Source organism: Tenrec ecaudatus, chromosome 13, assembly GCF_050624435.1.
Source record: "Tenrec ecaudatus isolate mTenEca1 chromosome 13, mTenEca1.hap1, whole genome shotgun sequence".
Lineage (NCBI taxonomy): Eukaryota > Metazoa > Chordata > Mammalia > Afrosoricida > Tenrecidae > Tenrec > Tenrec ecaudatus.
The window spans coordinates 113,734,345-113,760,242 of NC_134542.1; the positions used below are offsets into that span (position 1 = coordinate 113,734,345).

Here is a 25,898-nt window from a genome sequence, read left to right on the forward strand (position 1 = left end):
CTATAATAGTTGAATGGGGTCTTTGCCCCATGTAAGTCATTCTAAACACAGTAGACAAAAAGAACCTTTGAAAAATTCCAATTTGAATCACATTTCCCATTCCTCATGTCTCAGATAAAGCTACTATATGCTCAGGATCACACAAATCCACACCTTGCCCTCAGAATTCCACCAACTTCTTTAGCTTTTTCTCAATTTCCTCCTGCTTCCTATAGTCAAGTCCCAAGGCATCTTTTCTCTTCTTGTCTACATCCTATGGGAATCTAATTCTTTTCTCCCTCACATCCTCTGCACATAATTGTCCTGCAGCTATACATTATACAGTGTTATCTCTAGGAGTCTGTCTCCTCCCACTTCACAGCTCATGTTTTAATAGTGAGTTCATAATGAGGTCTCCTCTAAAATATACCTATGTATTTTCTCCGTATACCAAGAACTAATTTTAAAATGCAATTTAAAAAATTTTTAAATTTCTGTCTTCTCATTGGACAACAAACTTTATAATTCCTGATTTCCTCATAAATATAGATCAAATTATAAAAAAGAACAGATGTTCATTGGATAAATTTTGATTAAGTAAGTGAATAAGTTAAACAATGTGAAAATTTTTCAAAAGCCGTGAAACTAAGACCAGAGTCACTATTCAGCATTATTTTCTTTAAAACGGCCCCACTATTTGCTTGTGTAAGGTTTTTGAAAGTCAACTCACTGCAAACAATCCTTGTCTCCCTCCTAGTCTTAGTCCTCGTCAACAGATATAGCCCAACAATGGCACTGAAGGCATTAAACTAAAATTATTCAGCCTCAAATCACATAATATGTTGAATGAGTATATATTAAACAAAAGCAAAACCATACAATTGTTAGTAAAAAAGACATCATTATAGCCCAATGCACTTAGCCATCTTATTACAGAGCAAGTTTATTAATACACATCTTATTGACTAAAATGAAAATCCACTTAATTTCTGGGTTTTTGCAGTTAAACACAGATTCTCTCCTTTGGTGTTCCCCTATAAATTCTGTTTTATTTTTATTTAAACGGTAATAAAAATAGAGAAGTGTGACAGGAAATCCATAAATCTTTAGTCAGCCTTCTCCATCAACCTTGACCTCAGCAGAAGTAATCTTTATTCATTTTTCCCACATTAACTCATCTCTGAAATTCTCCCAAATAAGGCTTATTTACATGAACATGAAAGCAGTGCTCAAGAAATAAAATGGTGAACTTGAACACAAATTTACTGCAAAAGACCTCTTTAATGTGCCACAAAGCAAAATGCTGCTTTGACAACAAAGGTGGGCCTGGCCTGAGTCCTGGCATTTGCAGAAGTTAGCTGGGAATTGAATAAAGAGGACAGAAAAATAGATACTTTTGCTTTCTGGTGTAAGCAAACACTACTGAATATACCATGGGCTACCATGTGCTGTTGTTGCTATTAGGTGCCTATTACTTGGTTCCACCCCCGCAAGCCCATGCACAACAACAAAACATTACCCAGTCAACCACGTCTTCATGACTATCCTAATGCTTGGGCCCACTGTTGCCCCAATTGTGTCAGTTCATCTCCTCGAGGCCTTCCACGTTTTCATTGGCCCTCTCTCACACGTGATGTACTTCTCTGGGGACTGGTTTCTCTTGACAACATGTCCAAAGTATGTAGATGATGTCTCGCCATTCTTGCCTCTAAGGAGTACTCTTCCTGTGCTATTTCCAAGACAGATATGTTTGTATTTTGGCGGTTCGTGGTATTTTCAATGTTCTTCACCAGCACTACAACTTAAATACAACAATTCTTCTTCATTTGTACTTATTTAATCCCCAGCTTTCATATGCATATGAGGCAATGGAAAATACCATGGCTTGGGTCCGGGCTATCTTAGTCCTCCAAGTAACATCTTTGCTTTCCGATAATCTAAAGAGGTCTTGAGCAGCAGATTTATCCAATTCAGTGTGTTCTTTGATCTCTTGATTGCTCCTTACTTAAGTGCTGATTGTGGATCTAAGCCAAATCCTGGACAACTTCAATCTTTTCTCTTTATCATGATATTATCTATTGATTCAGTTGTGAGGATTTTGGTCTTCTTTACATTGAGTTGTGATCTGTACAGAAGGCTGCAGTCCTTGATCTTCATCAGCAGCAAGTGCTTCAAGTCCTCATCATTTTCAACAAGTAAGGTCGTGTCATTTGTATATTGAATACTGTTTTTTTAAAATAATTTTATTGGGGGCTCATATATTTCTTATGACAATTCGTACATACATCCATTGTGTCAAGGACATATGTATATTTGTTGTCATCATCATTCTCAAAACATTTGCCTTCTACTTCAGCACTTAATATCGGCTGCACATTTATTTTCCCCAGCCTCCTCACTCCCCCCTACCTCATCAACCCTTCATAATTCATAAATTGTTATTATTTTGACATATGTTACACTGTCCAACATCTCCTCCTGCCCTCTTCTCTGCTGTCCCTACCCCTGAGAGGAGACTATACGTAGATTCTTGTAATCAGTTCCCCTTTTCTACCCAACATTCCCTCCACCCTCCAGGCATCACCACTCTCACCACTGGTCCTGAAGGAGTCATCTGTCCTGGATTCCCTCTGTTTCTATTTGCTATATGTACCAATGTACATCCTCTGGTCTAGCCAGATTGGTAAAATAGAATTAGGATGATGATAGTGGGTGGGGTGGGGTGGGTGAAGTTTAAGAACTAGGGTAAAGTTATATGTTTCATCATTGCTACCCTGAACCCTGACTGGCTCATCTCCTCCCCACAACCCTTCAGTAAAGGGGTGTCTGGTTGGCTACTGATGGATTTTTAGTCTCCACTCTGTACCCACCCACATTTACAATGATATAATTTTTTGTTCCTTTATGCTTAATACCTGATTCCTTTGACAGCTCATGGTCACACACGCTGGTATGTTTCTTCCATGTGGGCTTTGTCACTACTGAACTAGATGGCCACTTGTTTATCTTCAAGCCTTTAAGACCCCAGACACTCTATCTTTTGATAGCCAGGCACCATTTGCTTTCTTCACCACATTTGCTTATGCAAATGTTTGTCTTCAGTGATCGTATTGGGAAGTTGGGCACCCAATGATAGGATTTTTAGTTCTTTGATGTCTGATAACTGGTTCCTTCTACACCTCGTGGTCAGACAGGCTGGTGTGCTTCTTCCATGCGAGCTTTGATGCTTCTCAGCTAGATGGCCGCTTGTTTACCTTAAAGCCTTTAAGACCCCAGACATTATATCTTTTGATAGCCAGGCACTGTCAGGTTTCTTCACCACATTTGCTTATGCACACATTTTTCTTCAGCAATCGTGTCAGGAAGGTGTGCATCCTGGAATGTCAATTTAATAGAACAACGTGTTCTTGCATTGAGTAAGTACTTGAGTGGAGTCTCAATGTCCATCTTCTGCCTTAATAGTAAACTTATAAATATATGCACTTTGATCTGTTTCCCCACACTCTTATATAAACATATTTACATATGTACATTCCAGTGTTTAGACCTCTAAATACCCTTTGTCACCTAGTTTTTTCTTCTATTTCCAATTACTTTCCTCTTGTCCCACTATCATGATCAGTCTTCATTTGGGTTTTAGTAATTTCTCTTAGTTACCTTGCCCTTGCTGAATCACTACCAGGCCTCTCACACCCTCCTTGCCACTAATTTTGGATCACTTATTCCTCCCCTGTCCCTGGGTTGGTCAGCACCACCTCCTTATCCCTGCCTCCCCCTCTCCCATGTCCCCCTGGAACCATTGATCTTGTTTTCTCCTCCAGACTGTTCATCCAGTCTATCTTATCTAGATAGATCTGTAGAGATAATAATATGCACCAAATATCAAGCCATAGCAAGATAGGCATATATATCAAATATTGTTAACAAGTCTTCCTGCAACCTGAATGCCACATTCTTCTTCGTGGAATCCGGCTTCTTTGATTACCACATTTTCTCAGCACCCAGATTGACTAAGTATGGTAGGAGATACGATGCTGATGCACACCGTTCCTGATTTTAAGCCATGCAGCATCCCCTTGTTCTGTTTGCACAACCACTTCTTGACACTTGTACAAGTTTTGCATGGGCACCAAGAAGTGTTCTGGAATTCCCATTGTTCTCAAGGTTATCTATAGGTTATTGTAATCTACAAAGTCGAATGCCTTGGTACAGTCAGTAAAACATAAGTAAACATCTTTCGGGCATTCTCTGCTTTCAGCTAAGATCTATAAGACATCAGAAATGATTTTCGTGTTCCATGCCCTCTTCTGATTGGCCTGAACCTCTGGTAACTTCCTGTTAATGTACTGCTGCAACTGTGTTTCAAAGACCCCCAGCAAACTTTACTTGCATGTGATAGAAATGACAATGCTCCATAACTTGATCATCCTGTCAGGTCACCTTTCTTTGGAATGGGTACAGCCATGTATCTGTTCCAGTCAGTTGACCATGTAGCCGACTTCCAACTTTTCTGGCAGAAAGAAGTCAGTTCTTCCAGGACTCCATCAGCCTTTTGAAATACTGCAATGGTTATTCCATCAGTTTCTGGATCCTTGTTTTTAGCTAAAGTTTTCAGTGTAGCTTAAACCTCCTTCAGTATCATTGGTTCTTATATACTACCTACTGAATTCTAGATAGATAAATAGATAGATAGATAGATAGATAGATAGATAGATAGATAGATAGATAGATAGATGAGATATTTGGTACAATGATTCTGTATATTTTTCCATCTTCTTTTGATGTATCTGGCATCATTCAATGCTTTTCCCATAGAAGCTTTAATAGTGCTTTATGTACTACCTTAAGAATTAGTCAATCTGTCTAGAAAGAAGTAGAGGCTCAGAAGATGGCGACAGTGGCTCAGTTAATTTGAACCTGCCAGAAGAAGAAAGCAGGCCCTGGAGATGGGAATCGTGTTTGAAAATGTAGAGGGTGAGGGTAGAAGAATAAGACCCCCAGGGAAATGAACTGACACAATGGCTGCAACAAGAGACTCCAGCATATTGAGCTATGCTCAATGTTGTGCCATGGCCAAGCAGAGCCATGGTTGTGAGGATGTCACAGGACCCCGCAGTATTGGGTTGTATTGTACACAGGAACTAATTGAGGAGGAACTAACTGGGAAACATTTAACAGCCTGAAGGTTTAAAAATAGGGCTTTCTCTACAATTAAGATCTCTCCAGCCTCTCCAGTTGATGGTTAGCTTCTTTTCTACTGTTTTACTATATTAATTTAGGTGTGTGTATGTCTAGCATTGTAAAACATTTGAAATTGATATACTGTCACTTATATTAGAAGTTAATCAGGGTTTGATGTTTTGTGTGTGCGTAAAATCTCAGGGTCACAAAGAACACCATGAAATATGCTTAATAGCTTTGAGTTTTGGCTTTCTAAATGGTATAGAGTTCCTTTACTCTCTGTCAATATTCAAAAAACCCAATAAACAAAGGTTAGAGATATAGTGAGATTTGTTGGTGAGCTATCTTTCTAGTCTAGGATCCAAATCATTGCCAGCGATTGTTGATGTTTGCGTGTATTCACTCCATAAGGCTCTGTTTTATGAAAGGCAGGGTGTTACACTATTATTGGCAGAGGAGGATTAAAACCACTCTTAAAGAGGAAAGCTACAATCCTAGATCTTGGAAAATTTTATGAGTCTATACAAGAACATTCTCCTCAGTTTCCCATCCTTCATCTCCTTACCAGAGCTGTCACAGCGGGCAAGGTCCACGGGTCTTCCATTTTTATCTGAGCAGGCTATGGCTCGGAATCGCACACCTTCTCCACATTCCTTGGTGTCCCCTGGTACCATCAATCCTCGATGGGACTCCTTTCTGCCCTCCGGAAGAATGCAGGCTGACCAGTTTCCATAAGGTTGGGGTATAAATACATCACAGGGACATGGCTCTGTTTCAACAAGTGGGTATGTGTCCTCATCCTGGCATCTCTCCTTCTTCCTGCTTTTCCCTGTTTCAATAAGAGACACAGACGTATTACTTTTATATCTACTATTTTGCTGAAAATTGCATTTCTGTAACTGCAGGTTCACAGAATATTAAACTTTAAGTGAAATGAAGTTGTCTCTTCCTCTCTCTAGCTTCTCTATGATTTTTCAAAAATTTCTCATTATCACCTTCTCTCTCTCTCTCTCTCTCTCTCTCTCTCTCTCTCTCTCTCTCTCTCTCATCTATTTATTTATTTGTTTGTTTATGCCATGGAGGTGAACTCTTGGCCATTGGAAGCATCTTTCAGTGAAAATGTATTCTTTAGTATCCATTCCTCTCAAAATTATGGGTTGGCAATGAAGCAAAACAAAAACATATTAAATAGTAATCTTTTGGTCAAGTAATTTTTTATTCAAGGGAGATAATGGCAATTCACTAGTAAAATATTTGTCTTCTCTGCAGAAGACTCAAGTTCAACTCCTTGCCAATGAACTTTATACATAGGCATAGTCACTATCAGTTTATCATTCCATGTGTGTGTTGCTATTATGTTAACAGTTTTAAGAGGTGCTTCTAGAGTAAGACAAACTAGAAAACAGGGCTAGCAACTTCTGAAAAATCATCCAATGAAATTCTTATGGATCTGAAAATCAGTCTCAAGGAGGGGGTGGGATGTCTGGGAGGGCTGATCAAGGGTAATGTAACTGAGAGGAATTCCTAAAATCCAAAGGAAGGCAGAACAAGATAGCAGGACATGAAGAACATACAAAGAAAAAGAGGAAAGAAGTAGGAGGCAAAGGGTAGTCATAGAGATTTAAATACAGACATATAAAGATGTAAATATATTTATATATGACAAGGGGGGAATAGATCTATGCACATATACTTATAGGTTTAGCATTACGGAAACAGATGGACAGTGGGCCCCTGGCTCAAGTACTCCCTCAACACAGGAACACTTTGTTCTAACAATTTGGCAGTCTGGGATGCTCACCTGCCTGGCATGATCACTGATGACAATGGGTGCACAGGCAAATGCGGTGAAGAAAGCTGATGGTGCCCAGCTATCAAGAGATATAGCACCTGAAGTCTTAAAGACCCGAAGATAAACAACCTGCCATCTAGCTGAGAGACAACAAAACCCTCATGGAAGAAGCACACTGGCCTGTCCCGACTTGATTGCTGAGGACAAAGTGGGTGCATAAGCAAAAGTTGAGAACAAAACTGATGGTGCCCGACTATCAAATGATATAGCATCAGGGGTCTTAAGGGCTTGAAGACAATCAGGCGGCCATCTACCTAAGAAACAACAAAGCCCACAAAGAAGAAGCACACCAGCCTAGCCAGGTGTGAACGCTGAAGACAAAGCGGGTGCATGGGCAAGTGCGGTGAAGAAAGCTGATGGTGCCCATTTGTCATAATATATAGAATCTGGGGTCCCATAGGCTGGAAGATAAACAAGGGGCCATCTAACTGAAAAAGAACAAAGCCCACATTCACAGCAGCCTGTGAGATGACAAGGCATCGAAGGGATCAGGTATCAGGCATCAAAGACCAAAAAAAAAAAAAAATCATAGCATTGTGAATGAGGAGGAGTGCAGAGTGGGGACCCCGGGCACATCTGGGGGAAATTGGACATCCCCTTTCAGAAGAGCTGTGAGGAGGTGACAAACCAGTCAGTGCAGTGTAGCAACAATGAAACATACAATTTCCTTCTAGTTCTTGTATGCTTCCTCCCCTGCACTATCATGATCCCAATTCTACCTTACATAACTGGCTGGACCGGGAGATGCACACTGGCATGGAGAGGAACTGGAAATATGGGGAATCCAGGACAGATGAGCCCCTCAGGAACAGTGGTGAGTGACAATATTGGAAATGTGGAGGGAAGGTGAGGGAGAAAGGGGAAACAGATGACAAGGTCTATACGTAACCTCCTCCCTGGAGGAACGATAGCGGAGAACTGGGTGAGGGAGACGTCGGATGGTGTAAGATATGATAAAATAATAATTATTTATAAATTATCAAGAGTTCAGGAGGAGGGGAAGCAGGGAGGGAGGGGAAAAATGAGGAGCTGATACCAAGATCTCAAGTAGAAAGCAGGTGTTTTGAGAATGATGATGACAACATATGTATGAAGAGGCTGGACACAAATGATGTATTTACGGATTGTAAAAAGAGTTGTATGAGCCCCTAATAAAATGATTAAAAATAAAAAAAGAAATTCCTATGGATCTCAGTGATCCACAGAACCCAGTTTGCAGTCTGGAAGTTAACTGAAACAAAATGATTTATTTAACAAGTTTTATTCAAGAAGCAAATTGAAATCAAATATAATGGGCGGGGGTAGGAGTGGGTCACTGAGCCACAGTTGACCAAGATCAATTCATTTCAAATATTGCTTTAAGGTAGCTGAAATTTTCTGACATCAATATCTGGAAATGAATGATCAAATAATGTTGCATGTTTTAATCAGAGAGAAAACGATTACTTCCATTTTCAGAAACCCTTTGGACTTAATTACTCTAGAATGACTGTACCTCACCACACAATTGATGGAATTTTAAATGAGATTCCAATTTTGAGTAATGGCAATGCAAGATAATTTTTCACAGCTGTGAATATGTATTTATTATTTTAGTGGATTCTGAGTTAGCCTGTAACTTGATTCAACTTTACCACATTTTCTCTATTTCACTAAGCATCTTTCTTGTCTTCCCTTTGAAATTTTATGTTCAACTCTTTGACTTCATAATTTCTTCTATTTGTCTTAGCTCAAAACAAAACAAAACCCCACAAACTCATTGCCACCAAGTTGATTTTGACCCTGTTGGCAGGATGGAACTGCCCCTGTGAAACCCAAGACTGTAATTCTTGACAGGGGTAGAAAGCCTATCTTCCTCCCAAGGAAGCAGTTGCTGCTTCGCACTGCGGGCTTTTAGGGTCCCAGCCCCAAGTATAGCCACTCGCATCCCTCAGCTACGCTACGATCAAGAGCAAGTTTCAGGGGCTCTTCTGACTCCCACTTTGGTGGTTCATTTCTTTCCTGTCTTTTTAATGGTGTTTTGTTTTCTTCATGGATGATGTTCTTGATGTCCTCCCACAGTTCATCAGACCTCCTGTCTTGACTGTTCATTACATCTAATCTGTTCTTGAGAGAGTTTAGAAATTCAAGTTGGATACACCCAACTCTGCATTTTGGCTCTGGTGCACTTGTTTTATTTATTTTCTCCCGCTTCTACCTGGATTTGCAGGTGAGCAATGTTCACAGTGGGTCCCTGGCCTGGTTTTAGCAGCTGGTACTCAGCTTCTCCTTGGCTTCTTCCCACACTTGTAGTCGATTTGGCTTCTCTTTATTCCATATGGAGAAGTCCACAAGGACAGTCGCTACCTTTTATCATCATCATCAATGCTACCTTTTATAACTACTATCCCTTCTTCCTGGTTTTCAACTTTTGCATTCCAATCACCAATAATTATCAATCAATGCGCATTGATTGCAGGTGTGATCAATTACAGGTGGAATATATGGTAAAGTTCAATTTCTTCACCATTTTCTTTGCATAAACTTGAATGACAGCTGCATGGATGGGATTTCCTTGTAAGGGATAGATATTATCCTCCCACAGGCAGCATTGTGCTTCATGATCTAGCTTGAAATGTCCTTTTGAACGAGGGATTCAATGCTATGGCTCTTTCATCTGTCATTCCAGGTATAGTGGCCCATAGTCAATTTTCTGTTGATATTCCTGAGGTGTTCAGTATCGGACAGTGTTTCAATGCTATCCATAATTTTTGCAATATTGAAATTTGTTGTTATTGTTGTTCTCTAACTCCTACAGCATACCCAGTTCACTTCCCTGGCTACATCTTATTAATTGATGTATTTATTTGGTGGATTCTTATCCCTCTCAGTCATTCATATCCATCAAGTCAATTCTGACTCACAGAGATCCTATCATCCTCTCTTATCTCACCAGGCTCTATGGAGTGTTTGCTACTCTCGGTCTTCTCTCTTCTGATCATGAAGTCTCACTGGCACCAAGATTTTCAATTACCACTCATCTATATAATTTAAATAGCAAATTATTATCTTCAGCCCAATTCACGTGCCAATGCTTCTGACCAACAGACTAGAAATATACACCTAAACTATGATCAGAACTCAGTCTGGGAAAGGTCAAACTCATTTTCATCACAATATCTCTCTTTCTCTCTCTCTCTACTTCTCAATGCCATTTACATGGACAAGTTGGTAAGTCACACTCAGATGATTTCCACTATTCTGCTTGCATCATAGCTCCAAGGAGTTGATGCCAACGCACAGTGAACTTACATGACAGGGTCGAACTGCCTCTAGAAGTGTCCAAGATTATAACCTTTCAAAAAGTAGAAAGCCTCAGTTTTCTACCACAGTGTGGCTGGTTATTTCAAACTGCTGACCCTTGTGCATTGCAGCATATGTCATTTCAAATTCCCAAATTCCTCTTGAACCAGTCCATTTGATTCCATTCCAAGTGGTATTCACCGCATTTAGATCTTCATCCTAGAAGTCTACAGTTTAGATTTTACTACCTCTTGAATTGAGATTCCCCCCCCCCCATACCTCACCCTGTCTATTCTATTCTTCACACTGCAGTCAGAAACAACATCCAAAGACATAAAGCTGATCACATCACTTGTAGACACAGAACTCTTTAGTAACTTCTCAAGAGTTAATAATGAAGCCCAGGCTCCTGACCATGGTCCTCAAGCAACTGAATCCTTAGTACCTGACCCCTGTCTACACTGCACCACTGTTTCTGGTGTGTTATGATTCAGCAGTACGTGGGATCTTCCATTGTCTAGAAATTACACATTTGTTTTTTGGCTTTTGCATGTGCTACTCTAGAGATGCTAGCTGGTTTTATCCTCCATTCTTTAAGCTCAGTTAACTTTCACTTGTTCTTCAAATTCCAGCTTAGTTTACCGGTACTTAGCTCTAGAAAGCTTTCCTTGGACTGGCTCTCCTGCCCTCAGAGAGTCAGAGAAAGATACGACTGTTGAAGAATGGTAAGAGAACAGCAATACTGCTGGCTTTGAAGATGGGTACACAGGGTCAAAATCAATTAATCAGGCTGACCTCTAGAAACTGGAAAGAATTCCTTTCCCCAAACCTAGAAAGAAATACAGCACTGCCAACACAATGCATTCTGACCAATGAGACAGATGTCAAATTTCTGACTTGGGAACTGTAAAATAGCAAATTTGTCTGTAGTGTGCCACCATCTATGGCAATTTGTTACAGCAGCAAAAATAAACTAAAACGGTATCCTATAAAATACCTCTCATTGCAGGAGCCACGTTATATCTCTATTGTCTGTCATAAAAATCTATAGTTATGTCCCATTAAATTAAAATTATGTGAATCCCATCTCTTGCGACATTCCCAAGACCTGGCGCCTAAATGTGTTAAATAACAACAAAAATGTGTATTGTATAGTTGAGAAAGGAGATTTTTAAAAGGGCAGGGGGAGGAAAGAGGAAAAAAAGAGGAGGGAAAAGTAAACCCCACTGCATTTACAAGGCAACCTAGTGTTACTACTGGTAGCAATATTCTGTACAAGTACGCATTGTCTTCTATTTTCGTGTAACCCTATGTATTATATGACATCACAGTATGAAGAATTAGGAGCAAGATATTTAATGTAGAAATACTTCTTACAATATGAAAAATTATCAGTTGTTTTCTCCTTTGAATACATTCTAATAAACATCAGCACCTAGTGTAAATATGTATATAAAATCAATCCCTAGTAGAACAATTTTAAAGACATGTTTTTTTCCCTGTCAGAGGGAAATGTTACGTGGTGAACCCTCCCAAAACATAAAACTACAGGTATCATATATGTGTATATAGGTGCATGTAGGTTTTTCAATTATTCTAATTGTATACAATTTTTAAGAACCCGGAAATATGTTTTTATGAATTATTTTCTGCACATTATAAACAATCTATCTAATTACTAATTGTGATAGTTAAGTTTTATTGTGCCAACCTGGCCGATAAACACATGGGGATCAGTTGAAGAGTGGAGAGATAAATGGCTCAGTGAGCCTCGCCTTACGAATTCTCAGGTCTCTTGTTCTCTGATGGTCAAACCAGTTGTGGCTGCCTTAGTCAGTTCCCTGCCTCAGTTGGCAAGACTCACTTCCTGCAAGACATTCCTGAGGAGAAGCCGCATGGACCTACCTCGATGTAGCCATGGGTGCTGGAGAAGCTGTGTGTGTGGAGATCTCTGCCAGCACTGAGATGCTTACACACTCGCTGATTTGGCTTTCCACCTGCAGTCAGTGTCATTGTTTGTTCTTTGTGAGTTTGTGGAGGACTTTGTAGATCAATGTCAGATACATGGGTTAATGTCAGACTTATGAAACTCTCTCTTATCAAACATGAGTGTTTATGAATTTTGTTTCTCTAGTCTACCCAGACTAACACACTGATCCATCTAAAAACTGTGTTAGTCAAGGCTGGTTTTGACATACCACAAGGAGTAACTAGACAGTGAATTACAACTTCTCGGTTTGAAAAAAGAGAGAGACAGAAGCAAAACATCTATGTGGGCTCATTATCTATTACTGTAATATCTGTCTAGTGTGAATACGTGCGTGTGTGTTAGAGAGAAAAATAATTGCATGGCCCTTAGGGTTTGAGCATGTTCATTTACTGCCGTGAATGTTTGAGAGGAGCTAGGAAGGAAGGAGTGACATAGAGAGAAAAACCCCGGAAACCAGGATTTATTATCATTGGAGCCACTTATTAAAACAATTGGTTATTTGAGCTTAATTTTTCAATGATGTCAACAAGAATTTTATTATCGCAATGACTATTCTGGCATTTTTCTCTGCTTCTGCATTTTCCCAATTAAGTTTTCTTGCACATACAAATGCACACCGTGTTAAGAGAACTTCCAGGAAATTTCAACACATTATCATAAAATATATCATTGCATCAATTACTTGTGCATCCTGGGCAAACTATTGTTACAGGACATAATTTCTTTCATTTCATCATATTTGCAAATCCTAACAAAACTGACAATTAATACATCAGCATAATAGAAAAATCCATATGTAACTTTTGCCACACATTACTAAAATTATAAACTTTCTTACAAGATAATGACAAAAAATAGAATAAATTAGGTCCATCTTTTATGTTCTTTCCAAAGCAGTGATAATATGTCAAACCACCATGCAATTTGCCATTGCCTACTCACAAGAAGAGGGGTAACTCTGTTTTTATAACTATAAAGACATTATGTACAGGTGACTCTTTACAGCTATAAGGTTATGCATATATCTCATTCCTTTCACAAAAGATGTTGTTGTTTATCGTTGAGTCAGTTCTAAATCATAACAACCCTATTTGACAGAGTACAACTGCTCCATAAGGTTTCCTGGGAAATAATTTTTATGGGAGCAGACGGACACATCTTATCTCCCCGGGAGTACGCTGGGCTTAAAACTGCTGCCCCTTCAGGTAACAGTCATACGCCTAACCAAGTGCTTACCCAATGCTCCTTACAAATTATATATATATATATATAATATCACACACACACACACACACAGAGGGAAGAGGAAAGCAAGCTTAACAAAAACCCCTGTCCTTCTGGAGTTTATATTCTGCTTTGTAGTTTCAGAGGAATGCACCTAAACACCCCAGACGTGTGCAGTAGGAAGCGCCCCATACCTGTGAGCTGCCGTCTCCTACTACGGGCTGTGTCACAGATCCCCGAGCAGGGCGTGAACTTGGACCAGGGTGAGAAGGTACAGTCATCTCGACATGGGACCTGACATTCTTGCACAAGAGGAGGCATGCCATTCTTCTGTTTCAGGCATTCTGTCGTGTCTGCCAACTGGTTGTCATCAGAAGCACAAGAGATAACTAAAAAGAGCACAGATTCTTTTGTTATTATTTTGATTAAATCGTTCAGCCACCAGTTCTTTGACAAAATATCAGAATGCTTTAATGCTTGGAAATCTCGTTATTGCTGTGACTGCACAAGATGTTCAACTCAGCTAACTTTATTTCTTTCTGTAAATTAAATTTTTACTATTGCCATTGGAGGTATTTGAGGCTTAAATTTTTTATTATTAATTCAAACCCTGCATTGACAGCAAGCAAAATAACTCCCAGCAATTTATGATATGGCCTGCTTGTGAGCATCTGATCTCTAGAGAGATCAGACTAGGAAATAGAATCTTCAAGAGGGAGTGAGCCAAGGATAAAAACGTTCACACATCATAGAAGCTATCCCCAGTTTTGATTTTGTGGGTGTGTGCTTACCTGTTTTAATGACACTTATATTTACATAATTTGAAGTCAAAAGTTTTAATCAGTTTTAAAAAACAATCACAGGCATAATCTACTCACATACTTCCAGTTACAAATATCCTGCGAGGTGCACATTACTCTTTCAGCTCTCTATTACATATTTTTTAACTAGCATGTCCCTAGTCATGTTATAAAATAATCAAAAGCTTCATGGTAATGTCGTTAAGAAATTTGTATTTTTGAGACTTTGGACTAATTTTATTTATTTTATTCATTTATGAATTTGTGATACTTTTGAGACGTCTTTATTCACTGTGTTTATTTATGGGCTCCCTGGAGATGTACCTCTATAATTTATATATTCTCTGCACCAGTATTTCCAAAGCTTATCATTACTGACATTTTATATTGGACAAGTGTATGGGGTATAGGCTTATCTCGTGTATTGTGGATATTTAGAAGAACTTCAGCCCTACTTATTAGATGCCAGTTGTCCCCATGCCCAGATTATGACAACCCAAAGCATCTCCATACATGAATAAATGTTCCTGAGGGAGAACTCCTTTTCTTGATTTATTCCTAAATCAGGGATGTTTGTAAGAATATGTAGAATCCCAATGACTACCTTGGATCTATTGCACCAGTATCTCTGGAGGAGAAATCCAAGTCTAGGAATCTTTAAGTGTTCCACATGATTTGTATCCACTCTCCATCCATATTTGGCTTAGCATTAATGGACACTTGGCAAGTTTATCACTTTAAAGAATCCACATGACCCATAATTAATCACAGCTCTTCAAAATTACTTAATCACATGGAATAACTAGAAAACAACTTAGAATCAATTATGTTAACAACTCTTTATGTCTATAATAGGTTACGGGTACATAGGGCTTCTAAAAATACAAAAACAAAAATGAGCTGCTATCAAGTCCATGCTGACTCATAGCAACCCTCTAAGAACTGCCCCTGGGAGTTTCCAAGACTGTAATGCTTTATGGAACGAGAAAGCTCTATCTTACCCCAGAGGGCGGCTAGTGGTTTTCGAATTACTGATTTTTCAGATCGAGGCCCAATGCATAACCACTATATCACCAGGGCTCCTTAAAACATAAAGGATATCTTTTAATTTAAATTGATTTCTTTATTCTGAATATAATATGTAACACATCTATCTAAACATCATACTTATCTTCTTTATAACTGATGGAAACCAAACTCACCCAATGTTTCAGAATGAAGGAATTAGCTACAATGACAATAGATTGACACGTAATAGCTCCTAGTCGGTACATATGCTTCCTAGCAGGTGGGACCATTCGTTGATTTTGATTTTTCTAAAATAATAAAATAAATCTACATTCTACGGGCAAAATTCATCACACAACAAGCCAACAAAACCTACACAAAGCCATGAAAAATGAATGCAGCAAGATATTTTATACAAAATCAGGTGTGAGCATATGGAATTTGAATGTTATGACTAAATAATTAATTTGGAGGATTTTCATCTTGCCAATTTTTTTTTCTGAGACAAAAATGTTCTGGATAACATAGAAGAGGACTTTTAAAAGTATCTCTTAAAGCATTATTATTTGAAATTTAAACCAAAACAACAAAAATGAGCATTTTTCATGCTAAGACATTATTTAGAATGTTTTATTCATTTTTCATTGTTCCTTTTGAGTAAGTTTATAAATTGAACAAAATGATGAAACACAGCTTTAATGATCTTTTGAAGTTGTACAAAGTATCTAAATTAGAATCCCCTGGATTTGTTGGTGCGGTATCACATCAACACGTAAATGCCACAAACGGAGATAGAGCCAGAAGAAAATTTGGCACGAGGGACGTCAGATAGATCTCAACTGACAACAGAGAACAGCAGAGAGAGCCTTCTCTTTCAGCGACTGTGCAAAAACATTTGAGGACATGTATGCATCACCAGAAATTGACAGCATTTCAAAGAATGGCAGCTCCACAACACTTAATTTTCCTCATGTGGAACCTATACATAGACCAAGAGGCAGTCCTTTGAAAAGGACAGGCAGCTACAGAGTGGTTCTAACTCAGAGAGAAAGATGTATCAGAGTTGTATCCTTTGACCTCAATCAGTCTGAGCGCTGAGCAAAGAATACTGGAAGCTGGAGTCTCTGAAGAAGAATGTTCATGAGCACTGGGGAGGAAATCATCAACAGTCTGTGCTAGGCAGAAGAGTCAACCTTACTGGGTGAAAGCGAAGAAAATGTGAAACAGAAGATCACAGACTACAGCTTTCAGTGGGGATTACACCTCAGTATAAAGAAAAGAAAAATTTATGAGCCAAATCTTGGTATTTCCAGTTGCTTCATAGGCATTTGAAAGCTGGAGAGAAAATATGAAAGGCCAAAGAATCAATGCTTTTGAATTATTGTGTAGGTGAAGAATATTAAACAGAACCACAGATAACCATGAATGAATTTAACTATGTTTCAAGAAGTATAGTCAGAATGCTCCTTAAAGAATATAAAGGCTACCCCCACCCCACCAAAATAAAGTAAAAAAGCTACGCTGGGCAGAGCTTTAGTAGTAGTACACATTTTTCCCACTAGGTGAGCATCCGTGGCATCACCTGAGAAGGTTCTCTCTGGTCACTGAATATTTTCATGAAAGCAGTTGTGCTTGGACCCCCTTTTTAGTGATGGCTGATTTAAGAGAATGGGTACAGCTGTGACATTTTGTTTCCTACTCAGGAAAAATGCCACTGAAACTGTTGTGATGTTGAACACAGCACATAAGGACAGTGCTACGGGACACAATCAAGTACACGAGTGGTTTTCTCATTTCAGAAAAAAGTGAAATGACAAACCTTGTTCTAGATGTCTATCAACTTCATGAATGAATGAAAATGCTGACTCAGTGAATTTGGGAAATGCTGACTCATAGTGCATTTGGAAAACGCTGACTCATGGTGCATTTGGAAAACGCTGACTCATGGCGCATTTGGAAAACGCTGACTCATAGTGCATTTGGAAAATGCTGACAGTGCATTTGGGAAATGCTGACAGTGCAATTTGGAAAACGCTGACTCATGGTGCATTTGGAAAACGCTGACTCAAGGTGCATTTGGAAAACGCTGACTCATGGTGCATTTGGAAAACGCTGACAGTGCATTTGGAAAATGCTGACTCGGTACATTTGGAAAACACTGACTCAGTGCATTTGGACAATGCTGACTCATGGTGCATTTGGAAAACGCTGACTCATGGTGCATTTGGAAAACGCTGACAGTGCATTTGGAAAATGCTGGTTCATAGTGCATTTGGAAAACGCTGACTCATAGTGCATTTGGAAAACGCTGACAGTGCATTTGGAAAACGCTGACTCATAGGGCATTTGGAAAATGCTGACTCAATGCATTTGGAAAACGCTGATTCATAGTGCATTTGGGAAATGCTGACTCATAGGGCATTTGGAGTTCTACCCAGTGAGACTGTTATTCAAGCTTTCTATTTAGAGGTTCTGAAAAGACTGCATAATAATGTGTGACAATAAAGGCCTGGTTTGTGGCAGACTGGGGACTGGTTTTGCCATCACAACAATGTACTTATTCACACAGTCATCTCAGTGCGCCAGATTTTGGCAAAAATCAGCATGTCTCTCTTGCCCCACCCACGTTACTCACCTGATCTGACTCCGTGAGACTTCTTTATGTGTCTGTAAATGAAGAGGTTTCCATGAATGAAGAGCTACATGAAAGAACAGTGATTTGACAATGTAGAATAGGTGCAGAAAAAAATGAGGGAGGTTCTGTCAGCCATCCAACCATAAGAATTTGAAAACTGTTTCCAAGAATGGAATGGCAGATTTGACAAATTTATTAAGTGTCATGGAGAGTACTTTGAAGGTGATAAGGTTGTTTTGTTAAAAAAATTAAATGCACAGCTTTAATGAAAATATTTCCTTTGTGGGTGTACCCCCTGTCTATGTACTTTGAGCATGCTATCGGGGGCCAGTCCCTGGAGAAGGACATGATGCTTGAGAAAGTAGAGGGTCAGAGGGAAAGTGGAAGAAGCCCAATCAAATGGTTGGACACAGTCGGTGCAACGAAGGGTTCACAACATGATTATGAAGACAGTACACAACCGGGTAGTGGTTTTTTCTTCTTCTCTGAATTGTGAGATTCTACTTTGCAGAGGCTATACATGACAGTGGAAGTCCAAGATAAATTTGTAAGATCAACACAGAAAATAATCCTCCGGGGATGTCCCTCTATTCATAATGGAGAAATGGGAATAAACTAGTTACCACACAGAATGCAGTGGAGAGATGGTTATAGGAGATCAAAATGATAAGCCTAACCTGAATGATTAAAACCTTCTTGGTTGATTCCTCCTCTAATACAAGTTGGGCCTCATCTGGTTTTCAATGTTTTCTCTGGTTTTTCTTCTTCTTCTCATATTGGGGTTTATCTCTGATGTAGTTTGTCATTGGGATTCCAACTCACAGTGACCCTATATTTAGTTTCTAAGACTAAATCTTTACAGGTTAAGGTAGCTTCATCTTTTCCATAAGAGTGGATAGTGGGGTTGAACCACTGACCTAGCAGTTATCAGCCTGATGTCTAATCTATAGCACCATCAGAGCACATCATTATCCTTTACAGTTGTTTCTAAATACAAGTAGGCTGATAGTGCCCTGGGGTTCAGAGTGGCCCACGCTGTCCCACTCAAGACCATTGAAGTTCCCTGATCAGTCACGGAATCCAAAGCACAAAGGCGAGAATAAAATCTTGGTGAAATTGTCACCAATTCTGACACTGCATTCATAATTACCAGTAACCACCTGATGGATAGGCATGCCTCAAATAAATCTACTGCATTAACCGATTCATCAACTCCTAGTCTGGGTAGTGTCACAGAGTAACAAACACATTAGAGGTCTCTGGGGGTCACCGATGACACAGAAAGAAGCAGCAGGCAGCTTGCTGATATTTACATTAGGTTAAGCACCACGGTGCTGTGTGCACACTGGAGATATTTCATTGGTGAATGGCAACTCTTGCACTAACTATATTTCTTTTCAAATGTGAAAAAAATCACAACCAATGAAGCCAGTACAGGGAATTGCTCTGTAAGATGATTGCTATTTAATTGAACTCAGTCTGGGTCCCTTAGTCATTTTCACGCTATTATCAAAAGAAAAATATTTCTCTTCAAGTTCTCTCTCTCTCTCTCTCTCTCTCTCTCTCTCTCTCTCTCTCTCTCTCTCTCTCTCTCTCTCTCTCTCTCTCTCTCTCTCTCTCTCTCTCTGCCTCTCTCTCCACTTCCACCTGCAGCCACAGTAGCTGCACAAAATACTGATCTTCAGGTAAAACCCTGGGTCTTTATGCAAATCCATAGAGTGTTTCAAACTCTGCACTACACTGGTGGGAGACTTCTATTCCATCAGGAAATTGCAGGGACATTGAATCCTGGCCCTTTCTTTCATGGATTTATAACTGAACTGAATCGCATAAGGAGAACGACAGTTGCATGCGTAATGGTTAATTATATTTAATTGATTACAGTTGGATGATCATTTTCTTTACTGGAGAAATACTTTATTCCCACATAAAATGATTCCAAATATCTCTAGAAGGATTTTATTGGTCAGCATTGTTGTACTTTTCGCTACCTTAATCTCGGGGCACCGAGTTCTCAGAGTAGCTGATTGGGATAACTGAGCAGCTTGCTGGAGAAAGAGGATTCTGATCCAGGTGGTTCTGATAAGAGCCCTTGACTAAGAGTGTCACTGGATCAGTCGCTGTGACAGGGTAACCCGGAGGGCCATCTTTTTACTGACTGTCCCCAGAAATGTACATAAAGAACTCTGGTAGCACTGTCAGGTAAGCATTGTCTGCAATGTAACTGCAATGTCTGTGGTTCAACCCCACGAGCTGCTGCATGGGAGAATAGTGAGGCAATCTGTTGCCCTACAGATGTACAGCCTCTGAAACCCTGGACAGGCTCACTAGGAGTCAGGCTCAAATACATCCGTGGGTTTGGTTTAGTTTGACCAGCAATGTACATCATACACAGAATTGAGTTTCGGTACCTCATCTTTCTTTCAGTTACCACAAGGGTGAGACTTGGGAGAAAGACATAGGAGGTTAGAATTGGGAGAAGAGTTATTCACTGCTTCCCCATGTTATCTGATATTTTCCATGTCAGCTTGTGAAAAGAAATGCTATTGCATAAAATATAAAATTATGTGAGAATCTAGAAAAACCAACCGACCAACAAACAAAAACAAAGCAAGGGTCTGCATGAATTCTCATTACATTTGATCGATTTTTTTAAAGAACTGCCATTAATGTAAAATAATCAGTAGTCTCCTTCGGTTTTAATGATGACTAAAATCAGCAAATCATTGACTGTTGCTGAATGGTTGGTCTTCCGCCCTCTATCACCTGTAAACTCCACTAGTCAGACACCCTGTGATAAGTTTCTCTTCTTTTCAATTAAGATATGAAGCGGCCAAGGGTTAGTGGCTTTATAATAAAAAATGGCTGTGTCCCGACAGGGAAAATGACATAAGCGATGGAGCCTGTGTCCTCAGCTCTGTCAGAGCACGTCCCCTTCACCAAGGACACCCAAATTGCTTTCCCGGAGTTGCTGCTGACCTGAGTTCAACTCTAAGAGTTGAAGAGAAAAGGTAGAAAGAATTTCTTTCAGAAGTCATGATGTCCAGGAAGTGTGGGTGACCCGCTGGGAACCTGGAGGACACTGTTGATACGAGACTCACTGTCCCACAGTAATAAAATGTGCCCATTCGGGAGCAGGGCTCAATTCAAGTACACAGCCCAGGGCTGCAAGGTGGGCAAATGCTCTGCTCGGCAAACATGTGTGCCGCGTGCTCTGGTGCGCACTGGTGGTCTGGGATGGGGAAGAGACGTCTTTCTGGAAACAGATAGGAGAAGGAGGCTTAGCGAGGGTCCAATGGAACAACATGAGCTGTTTTAGGACTAGGCGCACTGACACATGAGCTGAATCAAGGACAGTGACGGGCTGGCCTCCTTCCCTTGTGATTCATTTTCCTGTTCACAAGAGTATATACTTAGAGGCTCAGTGTCTATGTAGGGAGGCCTTTAGCTTCCTGGCCCCCCATCCTCTGGGATGCACCTAACATGTGGGTTGAGCATCACCTAAATTAATCTTAGACCACAGCCTACAAATTCACAGATTTAAATGGAGAAGTCGAATTAATGGGTAGCCAGGCCAATCTTATTCTCCTGCTTTTAATAGCCTTGTCTTCATAAGGACGCGGGCAGGTTCCAGAGCAGATCCTCGGGAGGCTGTGGAGTGCATCCTGGGTTATGCTGGGCAGGGGTAATATCATGACTCCCTGGCTTGCTCAACACGTCGCACTCCAAGCTTGATTCCGTATCAAGAAGGGCTAGGTTCGTGTGGGTGGACGTGCAGCATGCCCACAACCCCCACCTTTAATTCACAAGTCTGCCAACCTCTCAGACCTCTCTTCCTCAGGCCTGGGGAGTGTGCAGACCTCAGTTTTCTGGGCATCAGTTACAAAATACCTCAGAGTAGGCAAGTTCAAAGAGCAGAGAGCTCCTCTCTGGAGGATGTACATCTGAATTCAGAGTGACTGCAGGCCCATGCTCCCTGCCTGCTCTAGGGGAAGCCCCTCCCTAGCCTCCTTCAGCTTCCGGTTTGCAGAGGGAGCCTGATTCCACGTCACGTCTTCCTCTGTATTTATGCTTCAGTATTTGTGCTCCCTTTTCAGACACCACTGGAAAGGGATCAGGATTAGGATTCACTCTAAACAACCCACCACCCATGCCATTGAGTCCATTTCAACTCACAGTGACCCTGTAGAGTTTTAGAGAATGCACATCTTTATGGGAACAGACAGCCTCATCCATTTTCCAAGGAACCCCTGGTGGCTGTACACTGACCTCGTGCTTAGCAGCCTCATACCTAACAAGTGGATCGCCAGGGCTCCTACTGAACTGGGCAGAGTTTAGATAGGGGATGGGTAGGGTCTGATGGTGTCAGAGGATCCCCACTTTGTCCCAGAGACTCCCACCTAGAGGGAGAAACACTTCTGTAAGGGGGCGAGGGCACCACCAGAGCCCACCCCAGGGCACCTGCGGTGACAGCTGAGCTGGGAACTGCACTGCACTGCACTCCAACATGCAAAGAACAGAGAGCGTCGTCGTTTCAGCATGGACCGTCACCAACTTCCTCAAGGGCTCCCCACTGCCAGGCAGTCAAGGAGGTTAAAAAAACAACAAAGATAATTGATTCTATGTCAGCTTAGGCCATCTTGATTCATTTTCTTTCTGTTTAAAGCAGCTCTTTTGTGGCAAATTGGTGGTCTTTTTGTTTTTTCAACTACCACTCATGCTGAACCTGCACATAGAGCAGGAAGCACTCCTTTGACCGGAACAAGGAGAAAAGTATATGGCATAAACTCAGGAAAAGAGTGCTTCGGGGCTGTATCCTTTCCCCATGTTTATTCAAGCCGTATGCTGAGCAAGTCATCTGAGAAGCTGCACTCTATGAAGAAAATTAAGGCTTCAGGATTGCAGGAAGGCTTTTAATATATAGATGATACAACCTTGCAAAGAGGATATGAAGCACTTGGTGGTGAAGATCAAGGATTGTAGTCTTTAATATGGATTATAATTCAATGTTCAGAAAACCCAAATCCTCACAACCAGATCAATAGATTCATCCCGAGAGATTTCAGGTGTCAAGGATTTTATCTCGCTTGCATCCACTATCAGTGCACATAGAAGCAGCAGTCATTGCATTGGGTAGATGAGTTTCATGAGACTTTGTAAAGGGTTGAAGAGCAAGGATGTCACTTAGAGAATGAAGGTGTGCCTGACCGAAGCCATGGTGTGTTCCATAGCCCCATACACATGTGAATTTTGGGCATTGAATAAAGAAGACCAAATAAAAATAGATCATTTGAAGTATGGAGCTGGTGAAAAATACTGAAAGTACCATAAACTGCTGAAAGAACAACAAGATATGTCTTCAAAGAAGTTCAACTGCCACGCTCCTTTGAAACAAGGCTGGAGAGCCTTCCTTGCATGTGCGTTGGACACATTATCAGGAGAGACCAGTCGCTGGGAAAGGATATCATGCTTGGTGAAGTAAAAGGTCCGTACTAAGGAGGAAGAACCTCAAGGAGATGGATTGTCACAGTGCTGCAACCATGGGCCAAATATGGAAGCTACTGTTGGAATAGTACTGGAATGGGCAGTGTTTCTCCTTATCTACCGGATTGGTATGAGTCGGGATAGATGGCACTTGACAGCCACAATAGGCCCTTCTGTCCCCACCCCACCCCATGGTATTTGGACCTTTCTGACAGGCAATAGGAGTCTCCCATCTCCATGAAGCTGTCTGGATCTCTGGTTGCCTCTGAAATGGCAGTGACCCTTGGCTACCTAGTGACTGCTCATCTGGTGACAGTCATAGCTATGGTCCCCTTCCTGAGACGATCTTTGTCTGTCTCTTAGCCTGAAGCCATATTAGCAGACAAGGTTCTGAAAGATGAATCAGATAGAATGTAGGATATGAAGTAATGAACCTTTAAAACTGTATATCTCTACAGGGAAAGAGGGACCAGATTTCAACGAGGTGCGCCAAGATGTGAATGCAACATACCAGCGTAAAGCAGGGAACCAGTAGAGAGGTCTGAGAGCCTGGCCTCTCAATCCCAACTATATGGACAGCTGCCCAAGCCCCCAGAAGAATTTACTTCAGAATACAGCAAGGAAGCTGCAGCTCAGGGCGAGGGGCATGTCTGATCAGAGCACATGGGAGCAAATGAAGGGGGAGGAAGAGAGAGTGGAGCACATCTTGGCCCACCAAGCCTTGAGGATGATATCCCTGCTCAGAGCAGCCAATGTACAGAGAGGGCCATAGGGCTGTCACCAGCACAAGGTATGATGTCCCTCACTGACCCATAGCACTACAGGGGACAACATACCAAAGTAAAACACGAAGGGCATGCAACAGAACAGCAAGGGAGCAGAGCAAGGAAGGCCCGATAGAGTACCAATAATAGACTTTGGAGCCAGGGCATAGTACCCCATCAGACTTGACTGGAAAACACTCCTAAAGGTAAAAAAATAATAAAAAAAAAAAAGACCTTGAACTATTTACAGGCTTTTCTTTCCTGTCATTGTTTTTTATTGTTGCCGGAGTTTTGCTTTCTTTTGTTGCTTCACTTTTCTCTGTCTTGTGTTTGTGCATATTATTATCTCTGCAGGTCTGTCTTGATAAGATAGGCAAAATACACAATCTGGAAGAGAAAACAATGGGACTGACAGATCTGGGGAGACATGGGAGAGGGGGAGAGGGGGAGAGGGGGGAAAGGAAGTGGTGTTAACAAACGCAGGGACAAGGGAACAACAATTGATCCAAAATTGGTGGCATGGAGGGTTCAGGAGGCCTGGTAGGGCTTGAACAAGGGCACTGTAACTGAGAGGAATTACTGAAACCCAAATGAAGGCTGACCATGAGAGTCAGACAAGAGAAAAGTAAAAGAAAGTAGAGGAAAGAGCTAGAGGGCAAAGGGCATTTATAGAGGTCTAAATACTGGCATGTACATATGTAAATATGTTTATATATGGTGATGGGGAAATACATCTTTGTGCATATATTTATAGGTGTAGTATTAACATAGCTGATGGACATTGTGCTTCCACTCAAGTAATCTCTCAATGCACAAACACTTTGTTCTATTAACTTGGCATTCCATGATATGCACCCTCCCGACACAATTGCTGAAGACAAAGCAGGTGCATAAGCCCATGTGGTGAAGAAAGCTGATGGTGACTGACAATCAAAAGGTATAGCATCAGAAGTCTTAAAGACTTGAAGATAAACAAGTTGAGAAGCAACAAAACTCACATGGAAGAAGCACAGCAGCCTCTGTGATCATGAAGTGTCGATCGGATCAGGTATTAGGCATCAAAGAACAAAGAAACATATCATAAACCCATCTGTAGGCATGGACAGTCCCCTACAGAACGGTCTTGGGGAGGAGGCGAGTCAGTCTGGGTACAGTGTAGTAACTGTGAAACATAAAACTTTCCTCTAGTTCCTAGATGCTTCCATTCCCCCACCCCCTACCATTACCATGATCCCAATTCTATCACGATTCCAATGCAATCTTAAAAATCTGGCTAGACCAGAAGATGTACACTGACACAAATAGGAACTGGAAACACAGGGAATCCAGGACAGATGAACCCCTCAGAACCAGTGGTGAGAGTGGCGATACTGGGAGGGTGGAGGGAAGGTGGGGTAGAAAGGGGGAACTGATTACAAGGATCTACATAGAACCCCCCTCCCTGGGGAAGGACAACAGAAATGTGGGTGAAGGGAGACATCAGACAATGACATCGGACATGACAAAATAATAATATTTTATAAATTTTCAAAAGTTCATGAGGGAGGGGTGGCGGGCAGGGAGGGGAAAATTAGGAGATGATATTACCAGGTCAAGTAGAAAGCAAATGTTTTCAGAATGATGGTGGCAACAAATGTACATATGTGCTTGACACACTGGATGGATGGATTGTGATAAGAGTTGTATGAAACCCCACTGA

At 40.8% G+C, this 25,898-nt stretch overlaps 1 protein-coding gene across 2 annotated transcripts in view; it reads right to left on the minus strand.

Moving 5' to 3' along the window:
- Nucleotides 1-25,898, minus strand: part of THSD7B (thrombospondin type 1 domain containing 7B) — a 1,078,590-nt gene that overhangs the window by 313,831 nt on the left and 738,861 nt on the right. For both annotated transcript variants that reach the window (XM_075530023.1, XM_075530024.1), the window contains exons 13-14: nucleotides 13,703-13,897; nucleotides 5,726-5,989 (exon numbers count right to left, since the gene is read on the minus strand). In XM_075530023.1, the coding sequence (XP_075386138.1) occupies nucleotides 5,726-5,989; nucleotides 13,703-13,897 (459 nt within the window). The remainder of the gene's footprint in view (nucleotides 1-5,725; nucleotides 5,990-13,702; nucleotides 13,898-25,898) is intronic.